This window comes from Neophocaena asiaeorientalis, unplaced genomic scaffold (assembly GCF_003031525.2).
Source record: "Neophocaena asiaeorientalis asiaeorientalis breed wild unplaced genomic scaffold, Neophocaena_asiaeorientalis_V1.1 scaffold116, whole genome shotgun sequence".
In the NCBI taxonomy this organism is placed as follows: Eukaryota; Metazoa; Chordata; class Mammalia; order Artiodactyla; family Phocoenidae; genus Neophocaena; species Neophocaena asiaeorientalis.
In genome coordinates, this window is record NW_020174561.1 from 8,011,132 (window position 1) to 8,026,635 (window position 15,504).

The 15,504-nt window shown below is 41.4% G+C and overlaps 1 protein-coding gene across 1 annotated transcript in view; it reads left to right on the forward strand.

Annotated features, from left to right (window-relative positions):
• The first annotated feature begins 2 nt into the window (after window positions 1–2).
• WNT2 (Wnt family member 2) overlaps window positions 3–15,504 on the forward strand; it is a 43,994-nt gene continuing 28,492 nt past the window's right edge. Inside the window, exons 1-3 of the mRNA XM_024757794.1 lie at window positions 3–361; window positions 2,461–2,687; window positions 8,103–8,380. Coding sequence (XP_024613562.1) covers window positions 279–361; window positions 2,461–2,687; window positions 8,103–8,380 — 588 coding nt within the window. The 5' untranslated portion in view covers window positions 3–278. The remainder of the gene's footprint in view (window positions 362–2,460; window positions 2,688–8,102; window positions 8,381–15,504) is intronic.

A 15,504-nucleotide genomic window follows, 5' to 3' on the forward strand; every position in this document is an offset into this window, starting at 1 on the left:
AGGAGGCGCGCAGAGCTCTCCGGCAGCCCGCGCTCGCCGCGCCTGGGGAATTGGCTGTGGGCGAGGCGGCCCCGGCTGGCCTTTATCGCTCGCCCCGCTGGTCGCTTGAAACTTTATCAGCGAGTCTCGCCACTCGCCGCAGACGCGAGCGGGGGGCGGGGGCGCGGCAAGGCGCCGGCGGCCGTGACGAGGCGCTCCCGGCGCTGAGCGCTTCTGCTCCGGGCACGCATGGCGCCCGCACACGGAGTCTGACCTGATGCGGACGCAAGGGGGTTAATATGAACGCCTGTCTCGGTGGAATCTGGCTCTGGCTCCCTCTGCTCTTGACCTGGCTCAGCCCTGAGGTCAGCTCTTCATGGTGGTAAGTGCACGCGCACGGGCGCCGGGGTATTTTGGGGATGGGAGTGGAGCCCGCAGGGGCCACATAGACGCTTCCCGGCGGCACTTCCCCGCGGCCGCGGCAGTCACGGCTTCCGACCCGAACCCAAGCTGCTACCCTCTCCTACTGCCCCTTCGATTCTCCTCGGAAGCCCATTCCAGCTTCGACAACTTCAACACCCCCCCGCGCCCCGCCATTCCCCCACAACTGAGAGCTCGGATGTTCGGTGTATTTGGATCCAGCTGAGCGACAGCAAAATCGGGATCTTTGAGACAAGCGCTAGCCGGGTCTCTAGCTCTACTAGCACAGACGGGTGTGCGCGCGCGCGCGCGCGTGTTTGTGTGTGTGTGGGGGGGTGAACTCACCTCCAAAACTAGTATCATCCCCCCATGCTCCCCTCCCCCAAAAAACCCTCAAGATAAAAACCGACGGGGCAATTCAGGCGGGCAAGAGCGGTAGAACTCGAAGCGTGTGATTTTGCCTTCTTTCCCGTCCTTCCACATTCCTAGTGCTTCACCCCAGTGGGGCGGAAGAACATTTTGCTGCCTCCAGGTAGAGACTACCGCCTTAATGCGAAGCTCCAGAGGCCGGGAGCTCTAAGATGTCAGTTCGAAACCACAGTCACCCCAAAGAGTAAATTTGCTGCTGTCCTTTATACGTGGATCTTCGACTTATTCTGCATAGCGAAGGAACGTTGAAACGTAACAGGTCTTAGCATCCTTAAAAGTTCCAAAGGGAGAGGCTCTCCCCACCCAGAAACTCATCTCCACCTCCTTCATCTTGAGAAGAGATAGAGTTGAGAGCTCTTTAGCGTTCTTGCACCTAAAAACTTCCGAACTGATACTTAAAACACTGATTCAGAAAGACCTGTTATCTGTTATGATGTGCTGTTTTTTAAAAGAATCTGGCAAAAGTAAGGCGTCTCAGCCAAATGAGAGACTGGAGCAGGGAACTTTAGGAAGACACGAGCTCTTCAAAGGAGCAAAGCAAAGAAAGCATGGATGGGAAGAGGGGTTCAATTCCTTCCTAAGCCACTTTGAACAGAAAGGCGTTTAGCCTTGACATTACTGACATAGGATCAAAGATTGATTTATCAGAGTGACCGTTTTTCGATAAAATGGCTATTTCTGTCTCCATGGGTGTATAAACATTATTTATTGCCCAGGCTTTTTGTCACATTGTCTCTCAGCTGTCACTTAAATATATTTTTGGGGAGTCACAGCTGTAATGATTTTATGATCATATAAAATAATGAAAATACAAGAAAAAGACATTCTCCTTGTTTGATCGCTTCAAAAGACACCTATGGCAGCTTGGGTTATATAAAAGGTACCTTTCTAAACATTTCACAACTAATAGAGAACATCTGGGTAGAGATGATGATGTAATTTTTTGTTAAAGTTTCTTCTCAAAAGTACTTTATGGAGCTATAACACTGTTTGATTCTTCCAAATATTTAGTGTCCTTAATAACAATAGAAAGATTTTTTTCCAAAGGTTCTCTATCAAAGCCAAAAAGAGCTGGAAAATGGAAATATTTAACAGATTCTTTAGCAGGAAAAGAATGGCATGCCTGTGCAGAGAGGATAACATCAGATACTGGCAGGTGTTGATTAGACAGTTACAGACAGTTTAAGACACTTAAACATTAGATCAAATAAATGGCAGTGAGGAGCTTCTAAAGGTCGGCTTCCTCCAAAGCCAAGTCCAGACACATTGTGTACTGAGATCAGTCTTCTTGGAAGAAGTCTTCCAAAAACATGTTGCCCCTTCCCCCCCTCAACCCATTCCCCAACTGCAGACCTTGCCTCTCCCACCCTGCCCAGAGCATCATCTGGTGGCCTCGGCTTCACATCCAAGAAACAGTCAGCACTCCGTTTTGGGGTGGCTTCTACCAGATCACTCACCATGCCTGCTGTGTCGCTTCTCCAGTGAACTAAAGTTAAATAACCTTTGCCTTCTAATATCCCCCAAAGGATAGGAATTCATATTTGCAATGCTGCTTTGAACTCTTCCCTCTCCCCGGAAACACCATGTGAGGCCTCGCTGTTCTGTGCTCTCCCCCGTGTTGGTCCTTCTCAGGTACATGAGAGCTACAGGTGGCTCCTCCAGGGTGATGTGTGACAATGTGCCAGGCCTGGTGAGCCGCCAGCGGCAGCTGTGCCACCGACACCCGGATGTGATGCGTGCCATCGGCCTGGGCGTGGCCGAGTGGACGGCAGAGTGCCAGCACCAGTTCCGCCAGCACCGCTGGAACTGCAACACCCTGGACAGGGATCACAGCCTCTTCGGCAGGGTCCTGCTTCGAAGTAAGTCTCCCGCCTTCACGCAGCTCATGGGCTCTACCCTCATATACACACACCCTTATTTGGTCTTCAGAGTCCCTGCTCATCTTGTCTTGCATGCTATGCAGTCAGAAGCTTGTTCTGTTGGGTGCCATTTGTCCCGTTTTACAGACAAGGACTCGAGAAATCAAGAAACTTGTCTGTCTCAAGTTTGGGAGGAGGATGTAGTGCCCCAGGCTGGTGTCTTTTTTATTCTTGGCTCTGTCCATCCACGTCAAGTCACAACCCTGCCTGTCCCCCCAGGTTCAGATTTTGTCTCTAGAAGAAAGGACGCAGCAGCCACAGAGCGCTCTTGACTTTTTAACGCTTCTTTCTGGGACTTGAAACTTCCAGAAGGAAATGAGCAGAAGATTGGGATAGAATGCCCAAATCTTTTATTGGCCATAGATGGTCATTATTCCAATAACAAGTCAGTGTTATTAAGAAGCAGAGACAAATCTCTGCTCAACACCTCTGACGTCCCATTCGGCTACTCGGCTTCGGGTCACTCTGTTTCTAAATTAAGCATTTTTTTCAGTAAAACTGTAAATTCTGTAAGGCAGGAACTCATCTGCTTCCCCTGCACCTTACTTGGTACCTTGTGTGTTGTAGGCATCACTCATTCATTGAATGGTTGAATGAATGGATGCATGAACTTGTAGTGAGTGCCTATTCTCCAGGTACATTTTAAGCAGAAGGATATTTATGGAGGGTAGGGGTGGGAACCATGAATTCAGAGGTAGACCTTGGATATATTGCAGGTTTGGTTCCAGATCACCACTTGCTTTAGCAAGTGACACAAATTTTTTTGGTTTCCCAATGCATATAAAAGTTATGTTTATACTACGCTGTAGTCTATTAACTGTTGAAAAAACAATGTACATACCTTAATTTTAAAATACTTTATTGCTAAAAAATGGTAACCATCATTTGACAATGCAGGTTGCCACAAAGCTTCAGTTTGTAAAAAACAATATCTGTGAAGTGCAATCAAATGGGGTACGCCTGTGGTTTCTTCCTTTTCTTTTTTTTTAGAAAGCACATTGAACATTATCTAACTACATAATAAACTTCTTAAAAGTTCTGAATGTGGAAAGTAGCTTACTAACTTGTACACAATCAGAGAAAATTAACTGAAAATCAGATCTTATTTTCAAAACACCCCCATCCCTTAACCTGGTCTTCGCAGCATTCTCCAAGAAGTAGCACATCCCCTTTGCTACTGGGAAATCTTACTGAAAACACAACAGTTTATGTGCGAACCCCAGAAACAGGAAATTTTCCACTTGTTTTTGCCCACCTCCCCCTCCCAATCCTAAGAAAATCATTCGGGCTGTGCACTTGGTAATGCTTAACAGAGGGTGTTTCTATCAGGTAATCATCACAGCCCTAGGGTTTTATGAGGCCAAATGCATAACCGAATGTCTCTAAAATCCCCCAAGGGCATAGTACTCTCACTCTTAGTGTACCCCTAAAGTTAATTTACTGTGATATTCTGCAATTTTATTCTCTGGTTTAAGAATATTCTTCCGCATTCCTTTTGGAGTTTTGATATGACATCACAACATTTTTGAAAGGATAATAATAAATTTCAGCTACATGGAATTTTAAGACTTCACCTAGATTAACTCACCAGTGAATCAATTAAAGTGCTGGACCTTATCAAAGAGAGTTTGCAAATATCTGGCACCATAAATCTTTGCATATATTAGGTACAGGCTCTTGGTGTTAAAGATGTATCAGGATTTTTCCTTTTCAAAGGTCTCAACCATTTTCCAATGATTACAAATTAGGCGTACTTCTCATTTATAAAATGATCACCTATAGAGTCTGTCTATGAAAATCCATTAAGATGTCTCCATCTTGAAAAAAAAAAACACCTTTCCATAACAAATCAAAGGAAGCAAGTTTGACCACTGATTCTAGAGAGTGTATATGCCAAAGCTGGAGATTCATTCAACTTAATCTTGGCAATGTTTGTTTCTTCAGAGCTGTAGAATGGCTGAGAGGGAAAAGGTTATAAATAGAGAAAGCAGAACAAGTTTGACTTAGGCTAAGCCTTCAGGTAAATTAGAGATTATAACTGTACTCCCTTCAGATTTCTTTCAGATGAAGCTGAATGCTTTGCCAAAGTACTCAAAACTTAAAACACTCATGCTACACAGTTTCTTTCCAATCTTCACAGAAGGCCAGATTTCTTCCTGGACATTTACGTAAACTCCTGTGACTGTCAGTGATGATTTTGTGTTGGTTATGGGAAGGCTGAATTTGGCCTAAGGTAGCTTATCCTGGAAATAATCACGAAATTCCAATGAAGCTATCCAAGGAGTTTTACAATTAATTGCTTGGAGGGAAATTCACATCTTAGAGTTGTAAAGAACTCCTCCTTCGGAAACCTAAATGTCCTCATAGATAAATAGGAAAGCCAAAGGGCAGTACCACATATAAGGAGAACATAAAAGTTACTAACATATCCTGTGGTCATAGAGAAATGGAGAACATCTGCCTCTTTTGCTTCAGAGACCAAGAGTAAGGCAGACCGACTTTTAGGAACCTTCGTAATTTGCTCATTCAACCGACTATTACCAGACACGTCAGAGAAATGTAAAGACAGAACTAGTAAACTCAAAAATAATCCTGCAAGAATTTGTATATACTTTCAGAATTCTAGAATAAGCCTTAAATAAAAAAGTGATTAGGTTTCATCCTTGTTAAAAAAAAAAAAAAAAAGGCAAGCATTTAAAAAAAAAGAGTTGAACAACCCATAACTTTCCAGAAAGCCTAGCTTCTAGTGTTTTGCCTTCCCAGCTGCCTGTCCCAACCTATACACTTAGTAAACATTGCTTGACTTATCTCAAACCAAAAATTAGAGAAACTTCAATAGTAACACATCAGGAAGTCTAAATATCACCATTTAGATTTGGATTTTGTTTCATATTGCAATGGCTTTAAAAAGAACCAGTTTAAAAAAAAAAAAAAAAAAAAAAAAAACCAGTTTTTTAAAAAAAAGGCAAAAGAAAAAAATAAAAAAAAAAAAACCAAATTAAAAAAAAAAAAAAAAAAAAAAAGAACCAGTTTTTCTAAGAAGAGGCCCAAGATCAAAATTTGTTTTGTTACAAAGCCAACTCTTGAAATGTGCTACTATTTTGCACATAGCATTTTAGTGATTCATCTAAGACACTTAACTGAAAACATCTTAAGGCCGTATCTACATGATATACCAAAACATCTGGAGGTAAAATGAAAAGATATTCCATGTGCTAATTTTTTCTTTAAATAAATAAATAAATATCTAGCTATTTAGTAATGCGTTTGAATAATAAATGACAAATATTTAGAAAGGTGATGGCTTTGCTTTGGAAATTATTTCTGAAATGTAGCAGATTTTTAAGTGATTTTTTTTTTTTCTTTCTTTCAGCCAACAAGTCAATGTAGTTGTTTGCAAGTTAGGCCAGGATGCATTCTGTGCCTAGACAACGTATTCCTCTACTAACCTTCAAAATACTGTCTGGTCACAGACATTCTATCATCTGCATCTTCCATAGCTTTCCCCTAAAAGATCACCTCATAAAGTTTCTCTTCTTTCTCCTTAAGAAATAAGACTAGTGCAAAATATATTATGCATTCAGGAATTTTCCCCCATATGATATCTCTAAATGTGGGCACTGAACTCCAAATCCAAAACCAGGCTTTAGCAGATCAATGGGATGACTATGGACAAGGTATTTTCCTACATGGTAAAATGGGTAAACTAAAAATCTTATTTATCTGAAAGCCACTAGCAGAGATTAAGCCACATTTGCATCTATTAGTCACCATCTTTTACAAAACATGTCAATTCCTCTTAGAAAATCATCTGTGATCCTTATAACATAATCTGGAATTCTAAAACAGTTCCCACAACCGTCACATTTCTCTCTGGAGAGCACTACCTGCTACCTATGGCAAATATTCATATAACTGATTTTACCTAACTTCAAGGCATGATTGATTCTTTTTTTTTTTCGGATGGTTAGAGGTTTCGGGGAAGATATTTTTTGAAGGCTGAGGCAAGTGCCATTTAATATGGTATAGATACATTTTCCTGATTTTTAATAATGAGACTAGCAGAGCAAACATTGCAAGGGATGTATAATAAATTTTAGCACTGAATGACAAACGGAAACAAGCAGGGCTTTGACGCGAAAAGGTGGTTTATTCTCCCAGCTGTGTGGTTCAAAAAGTCACACTCGTCTTGACATAGTGAATCACCACATGGCTCTCCATTTGCTGCCTTGCACTGGCATTAGCTTGTTCGGCTTCTATTTTGATGGTGAATATATTTGCTGCAGCAACCATTAGTAAAAAGCCATGCTAATAACAGTGAAGTACAGCTCCACTTGAAAAATGAGGTGCACACAGACCCTTAAGAGCCTTATATCTGTCACTATACCACAACACCGTGTTATGAGTTACTACAGATTATTAAAATAATTTAATGTAGTTATCACACTGAAATATGTACCCTTCAGCCTGGAAGTGAACGTAGCCTGTGCTCTAATAAAGAACAATTCTAAGAAAGCACCCCAAAGGGTTCTTGCCCAGGTCTAATTATAGGCGGTAAATTTGTTTCCTTCCAGAAAAAAACCAAAGAAAAGCTTTTCACTGTCTTTTACCCAATACCAGTGATTAGTGCAGGTGTTCCAGAAGAAAGCAAATTCACCTTAATAGCTAGACGTAGTATGTAACTCAAGGATATTGCATATTGCCTTCAATAATCTCGCCGTTACTTGTGAAAGCTGATGCCAAGCCGAAGCTCTCCAGGGTTAACCAGAGGTGCTGGTTACTGCTGTGAACTGTCTTCCCACCTCAACCCCTAGATTACTTCGAATTCAGTATTTCAGCAGCAATCATTTACACACATACAAGTGTCCTCAATAATGCCTGGAGGTCTGGAAGGTTTTTCCAGTGAGAGCTGTAGTAGCACGAATACCCAGATATGTTATGGAATGATAGAATTGTAGAATTCAGACTGTATGCTGCAGAGGAGGAAACCAAGGTCTAGAGATGTCCTGCTCCTCTCTTCTGGGACATGTGGGATTCTAGGTTAAAGCAAGAACATGTATGAGACTAATACGAAGCCAGGAACTGGGCAGGGCAGGCTTTTGCTGCATTTTCTTTTATACTCTATTTACTTTAAGGATAGTTGTCCTACAGTTATCCAAACTGATAAAAGCTTGTATTAAGCGCGACGATTCATATTCAACAGCCAGCCTTGGCTCTAGGAAAGAATTCTTCAAGGATACTTTGTCTAGCGGCAAAGTATGTCAGAGGCAGAACAAGTATTAAACAGCCATCATATAAAAGTTATTCAGAACGAGCAATGCCAGACTACTCTTAAGAAAAGCATTTTTGTTACAGGTAGCCGGGAATCTGCCTTTGTTTACGCCATCTCCTCAGCTGGAGTTGTATTTGCCATCACCAGGGCCTGTAGCCAAGGAGAATTAAAATCCTGTTCCTGTGACCCAAAGAAGAAGGGAACCGCCAAGGACAGCAAGGGCACTTTCGACTGGGGTGGCTGCAGTGATAACATTGACTATGGGATCAAGTTTGCCCGAGCCTTTGTGGACGCCAAGGAAAGGAAAGGAAAGGATGCCAGAGCCCTGATGAATCTTCACAACAACAGAGCCGGCAGGAAGGTATGGACTGCAACAGCGCTCGCTCGTTTTGTAGACTGCATGGCCTTATAAATCACTTAAGGCAAGCTTATCTTAAGCCTTCCTAGAGTGCTAAAATGCTATCATCACAACTTCCCACTGTCCCCCAGCCCAGAGCTGTTTGTTCTAAAGAATACCACCAACCGGGTTGAAATATCCCCACCTGCACTCTACCTTCCCTCCCACAGCTAAGCTCAAGGAGTCCACCACTGCTTTTGGCGTTGGGTACAGTCGGGTGCCTATGGTCTCTCTGGATACTGTATCATATAGTCAGAAGATAGCATCTGTGGTTGAGGATAGGGCTGCATCCCACATACCAGTAGGACACTGAATGCTTGTATCTAAGGGGTATCAAGTCCCAGAACATCTTCTCTCAAACTTATCATGAAAGCAACTCACCAGGCATGGCTTGTTGGCTTCTTCTAGATTCAGGGAAGCTCTTTTCAGAACTAGAAGCTGCTTTCACTCTTAAAAGCCCCACCTTGGGCTTTTAAGAGGTTTCTGGTACTGGATGAGTAAGTGGACTAGGGGAAGACGTGCCCCAGAGAGGCACACTGGCCCCTTAACCTCTAGTCCTGACTAAGCTCTTGGGCTGTGGGTACCTAGTCAATATTCATTCCCTAACTCCCATTTGTTAGATGAGGAAAATAGACCCTCCAGTGCTCAAGGTCACATGGAGAATCCGAAGAAAAGCCAGGACTAGAATTCAGGTTTCAACTCCCAGCCCCGGGGTGGTTTGGCCTAGGATTAAACCATTTCAATGCCAGTGTTCAGATCCACTGATGAGCCATGTCTTTGGGCATGGTGGCTTGACCAGAATAACTAGAGAATCTGAATGCTGCACATTAGGCCTTTGTGTAAGAAGCGTAAACTGGTTGGCTAATCAAACATTCAGTCAGAACCATTCTAAAATAATCTAACTGCCAATGAGAAGAGATAACTATAATTTGTCTTTTCTCAACACAAAATAAATATGTGCTTGACATTAATATATAAAGAAAGATCAGCATAAAATTGAAAAGTCCCCAGGGGGGCTTTAATAGGAAAAAAGGATGGAAAAGAATGCAGATCTGTTTGGATGAAAACCCTTCTACTAGGCTCACAGAGGGAACAGATCTCATTTAAAGGAATTTGGAAGGAAAGAAGTCTTGCTTAGCACATGGAATAAGATGAGTGTGACCTGAGCCGTTTACAAATAGTACCTTTCTTGAACTTGGAAAATCAGCATTCCTAATTTTCACAAATGTATGAACTTATAGTGACTACTGCCAAGAATATAGACTACGGTTGTGCAATCCTACAACTGTGGTAATTACTGTTTGTGCAATGGTTTAGATAAGGAAAGATTTACATTGACCTCTGTTTTGACATTGATACCATGTGTGTAGGTGATAAAGTGTGGCGTCCTTGACAGGAGAATGCTGCTTAATTATTCGAACACAGTATACAGTTGGATCTCTCAGACTCTGTACGGATAAGAGCATATGGTCATACACTGCATCCAAAATAACGTTGACTCATCAAAATAAATGTTAGTTTTGCTTAATAGATCATCAGATATTGAATGTTTCTACTCTTCAAGACAATAGATCTTAGCTATTATATTGTAGGCTCTGAATAAACATGATTTTTAACGTAAATTACATGATTCCTCACTGTGTAGAGGTGAACAGCTGTCAGGCCTCAGATATTCTCCTGCCTACTCTGCAAAACTTAGGAGGCTACTTTTGATTGGAATAAAAGTGCACACACTGACTTTTTAAAATGTGGCTTTAATTAATGGTGGGTGGGCAGACTTTTTCAAGGAGATGCATGATGTCAGTGAATATGAACTTTAATGAGAGTAAATGTATTGAGATAAACATGCGTCTCTAATTCTCTTCTTGCGGTCATTAGACTCCCAGTCTCTACTCCCCCTTCCTACCAGCAGAAGGTCTGTGGAATCAAAATGAGAACAGGCTGGGCTTGAGTCTGAAGGCAGGCCTCCTGAGCTAAGCCTCCGACTGGCCTAGCTCTAGAAAACCCCAGCCTCCAAGGCTGAGAGCCACATCAGTTCATCTTTTTTTTCTTCTTTGTGCTTTTCAGTATTTCCAAAATTGTCCACTACGAACACCTTCTACTTTTTAAAATGGGGGGATGGGGTGGGGTGGGGAGCAAGGGGCAGGACCAATACATTTGAAAAGAAAAGCCATCTATTCCAAGATTGTTCTGCTTAGCCAACACTACAAATCAGAATTCAACATTGCCATTCACAACAGGCCTTAACTTTCCCCTAATATTTGAGCAGTTTAATTCTTTTATTATAGCAGCTGGTTAGAGCACCCTCATGTGTCTCTGTACTGTAATATCATTTTAGATCTTCTATGCTGTTATATCACTTTATTTTAATCACAGCTTCAACAGAATTTGCAATGACGCTTCTTTCCTTCATGTTTTCTTGGAACTCATCTTAAGTCTAGTTTTCTGCCTCCAGATAGGACTATTAATAAGTCTTGAAAAGATAAATCTACCTTGTTCAAAACAAACATTTTATCGAAAAAGATAGTCCATAGCTTCTCTTAGCAGTTCTTTTTAGATCTAAAGAAGCCATGCTATGAAAACTTCTAAATTATATTTTAAGATAGGTTAAGGTAAATTTCAGGTGAAAGTTACTTGGTTGATAGTCACCATTTGTTTCCTTTAAGGATCTTGAAAACAGCTTTAAATTAGTCCACTCTTTCTACATGAAATGATCACAACTTCTTTTACCTTTCCTAAGAGAATCTAACTCAAAATATTCTATGTACCCAGTCAAATACTGCCCTTCAATCAAGACATTTACATAATAAGAATAAGAGGAATTCCATAAAAATACTTTTCCCAAAAGTATTTCTTACCATAGTGAAGATGGAACAAGGGATGTGAAGCGAGACCTACCTTCGTTTTAACCCTGCAATACCGGTGGCTTAGATCACTGAATTCAGGCTCTTTCAGATGTAAAGGGGATTGTAGTGCTATGGAAAGACAAGAGTAAAGTGAATAGCACAGAACCTGGCAAGTAGTAAGTAGGTGCTCAGTAAAAGCTAGTCCCCCCCGTCCCCCTTCAGTGACGTGAAGGTTATCTGTAACTCAGGGTACAGAATCAGGCACAAATCCAGTTTGAACTAGTACTTAGGATTCAATCTGATCTCTCCACGTACCCATAGACTCATCTTCGGTACAGTCTAACATACTAAGAAAAAATAGGCATACGGCATTAGCTAATGTACAAAAGACCGTCAAAATCCTTTGTAATTTGATCTTCTAAAAAACCCCTATTGGAATAAAAAACAGTATTAGTATTTCTATTTTTCAGATGACGAAACTGGGCCTCAGAGGGATCAAGTGACTAACACATAGGGTCATACAATCGTGAAGTGCTGGGCTTGGGGGCTCAAACCCATTGCTTTCATCTTTTTGTCCTTATCTACCTTTCCATGTTGTCTCTGTTGAGAATTTCTGAGAAAGATAAACACACAGCATTTCTGTACTGAAAAAAACAAAACAAAAACAGCAGCAGCAGCAAGCAGTCCTTGGAAGGTAGTTTACTGGTGATAATTTTTTCCTCTTTGTGTGTGTCTTTAATTTTACAAGTTTCCTAAACTGAATATGTATTATTTCTTAATAAAAGGCAAAACCTTGTTTAAATACCAAAAACATAACTTCTAGTCACCATGAACATGCCCAAAGCTTATTTGGTGGATTTCCAAAATTTCAACTCAAGGCACTGCAAGTTCTAGAGCACTGTTCCTATGTGCTACGGGACTAAATTTGGGAAAAGCACTGTTTCTGGTACTGTCATATGTAGAAAAGAATAAGATAAAATCCTGACCACAAGAAACTTTTTTTTGCAGTACGCAGGTCTCTCACTGTTGTGGCCTCTTCCGCTGCGGAGCACAGGCTCCGGACGCGCAGGCTCAGCGGCCATGGCTCACGGGCCTAGCCGCTCTGTGGCATGTGGGATCTTCCCGGACTGGGGCACGAACCCACGACCCCTGCATCGGCAGGTGGACTCTCAACCACTGCGCCCCCAGGGAAGCCCAAGAAACTAAATTTTAATCAGGGAGACAAGTGAAACACAGTTGTGAGGCAAGCTCTACGCTAGACGGTATAATATAAAAGTCACCCAAAGGGCCAGTTAGTTGAGGAGAGAAAGGTTGTGTCATAAAAGAGCTGGGTGTTGAAGCTGGAGATAAAGGTCTCCTATGGCTGAGATAGGGAAAATGCTTTCCAGGATGAAGGGACTCCAGACAAAGAAAGATACGAGAGTAGAAAGAACATCAAAGTTGAAGAATGACAAGGGTACTAGGGTAGAGCTCATGACTGAGAATTAATAGGAGCTGAGGCTGCAAATTTGAGTCTCAGCCAGATCTGGAGAGCCTCAAATGCCATGCTGAGATATTTGGGTGCTGCTGTGAAGCAATGGGAAGGTATTGAACAATGCAGGAGATGTTAAATACTTAAGTTCCAGTTTTATGTACTCTTAATTTCTCTAGAGTCCACTTTAAAAGAATGACAGATTTCAAAGTTCAAATCTTCTGTAATAGGTTTGAATGAATGACTTTAAAAAATAGACTCACTAGGAAACTTATGAGAAATTTCTACCTCCCTGAATTTTATTTTCAGCCTTACCTATACATATAAGGACTGATACAGACAGTAAGCTTCCTGATGGATAGTAATAAAAAATTAGCATATGGCAACTGTGTTGCTATTTATATTTTTAACATAGTGTTTACATTGTTATTGGCTCATTAGGCGTTCTTAGCTATTGACATAATGTTGACTGAGGCAACATGGAGGCTGGGGCTCTGGACACTGGTTCTAATACTTGAGCATGACCTTGGACAAGTTACCTAACAAGGATTGCTACAGAAAATAAAATATATACACATAAGCACCAGGTTTTAAGCAAGCCTAGGAGGTAGGTATCATTACTATCCATATTTTCCATATGAAGAGACTAAAGTCTATATAATAGGGTGGCCGGAATTAGGAAACAAGTTGAATTTATTTCCTAGCTGAAATTCAAATTTAACTTAGCCTCCTGTATTTTACATTTATATATATTTAGATATCCTGTATTTTTTTTTTTTGCGCAGCACGCGGGCCTCTCACTGTTGTGGCCTCTCCCGCTGCGGAGCACAGGCTCCGGACGCGCAGGCTCAGCAGCCACGGCTCACGGGCCCAGCCGCTCCGCGGCATGTGGGATCTTCCCAGACCGGGGCACGAACCTGTGTCCCCTGCATCGGCAGGCGGACTCTCAACCACTGCGCCACCAGGGAAGCCCATCCTGTATTTTATATGTGAGAAGTTTGGAGGGCAAAGGATCCAGAGTTTCTAGTTCTGTGCTCTGCCCAATCCAGCACCCCTCAAGGTCAGTGCTGTGGAGCGCCGGGCCTGCCCCTGAGCTCGGCCCACTGAGGCGCCAGCACAAAGCAGATACTTCCAAGTTCTGACTACAGGAAATACCTCCAAAGTCAACACAAATGGATATTGTACAAGATGTAAGCATAGCCTTACAGGCAAGTAAATCTTGGGCCTAATAAAGACTTCCAAGAATAGATCCTATGATGCCACTTAAGGTAAATAATACATAACGGGTCTGAACCGAGAGACCTGGGTGTGATGAAAAAGAAATCACTCTCGAAAAGTAAGGAATATCAACAGAAAAGAAAGTGATAAAACTGAACTGAATTATAGAGCCAGACAGCTTTAACCTCCTGTATATCCTCATCTTCCTTTCAATAATGTTGAGCATCTTTTCAAAGCACAACTTTCACTTAGTACAGATTTATGTTCTGACTGGCCTTCTCTGTTCATAAAATTAAATGCATTCTGAAAAATTAGATTAGTTCTGCCAGCCTCACCTCTCTCTTGTTGAACCCAAAGATAGAATGTTTTTGATACTGTCAATGTTTTACCATGTATGAATCAAAAACTAACCAGAGTTAAAGTCCCAAGGCAGAGAAAACTGTTAACAAAATTATTACAGTTCCAGGTAAAGTTCTATTATTCATAGAAAATGTTTTTTTAGACTGGCCTCATTAGTCAATAAAAATTATTATATATATGGTTAGTCAACAGTAATGTTCTTGAATTCCACAAATAAGTTCCACACCTTATATTTCCTAGCTAAGCCCACCCACAGTCACTGTTTTTAAACAATAACAGTGCTCAAGAAATCACAATGTCTTATTTAAGTTAATAAATGATTGCATAAGCAAATCAACTGCACAGTTTGCTAATAAATGTTCCTTATTTTCCTAGTTCCAGAGCATGTATGTTTGAAAGATATGTTGGTCTGGTTTTCAGTAACTCTTATTAGAGATGTGGACCTGTCAAAGGGATTTAATTGTTAATAAATGTACTTGGCTTTAAGCCAGCATCTGAAAATTAAATAATATGTTTTTAATGTGTGTTTCCCTCAGGAAAACTGATATAGGACCAGAAATATGGTAGTTGCTTTGTGGCATACACCCAACTAAAAAGTGAAGTACTAACACTTCTTCAAATGCTCAAGTTAAACTAAATACTTTAGTTGAAACATAGCATATAAAGACCTAAAATAAATTCTAAGCAGGATTTCTAAAGCAAGGTCAGTAGTTAAGTTTGCATAGATTTCACATGGTATCCTAGGTGGATTGCCCTTTTTCTGATAGGGAGAGAATCAGTATAGCAGGACACAGGGGTCATAAACTTAGCAAAATGCAGGTACTTACAAAAAAATTCTCATGATCTGCAAAGAAGTCTTATAAAGACACCCTGGCGTTCCTTGGGCTCCGTCTCCAAAAAGCCTGAGTTAAGAGACTAAAATTTCACTCTCCTTGGGAGAAGTTTGTCTTATTAAAACTGTCAAAATAATTCTTTGTGGACTAATTTGATGTGCGAACACTACATGTAAAAACTTTTGTAGAACCCATCCACTGAAACCAGAGACCATGAACCCCCCAGGAGTTCATAAGAAAGGCTGGCAGAGTGAGTTAAGGTGTCAACCTGGTGTCAGACAGGCTTGGGGTACATCCTGCCTCAGTTACATTGCCTGTGAGACTTAGGGCAAGGTCCTCAGGGTCTAGGTATCTCAATAT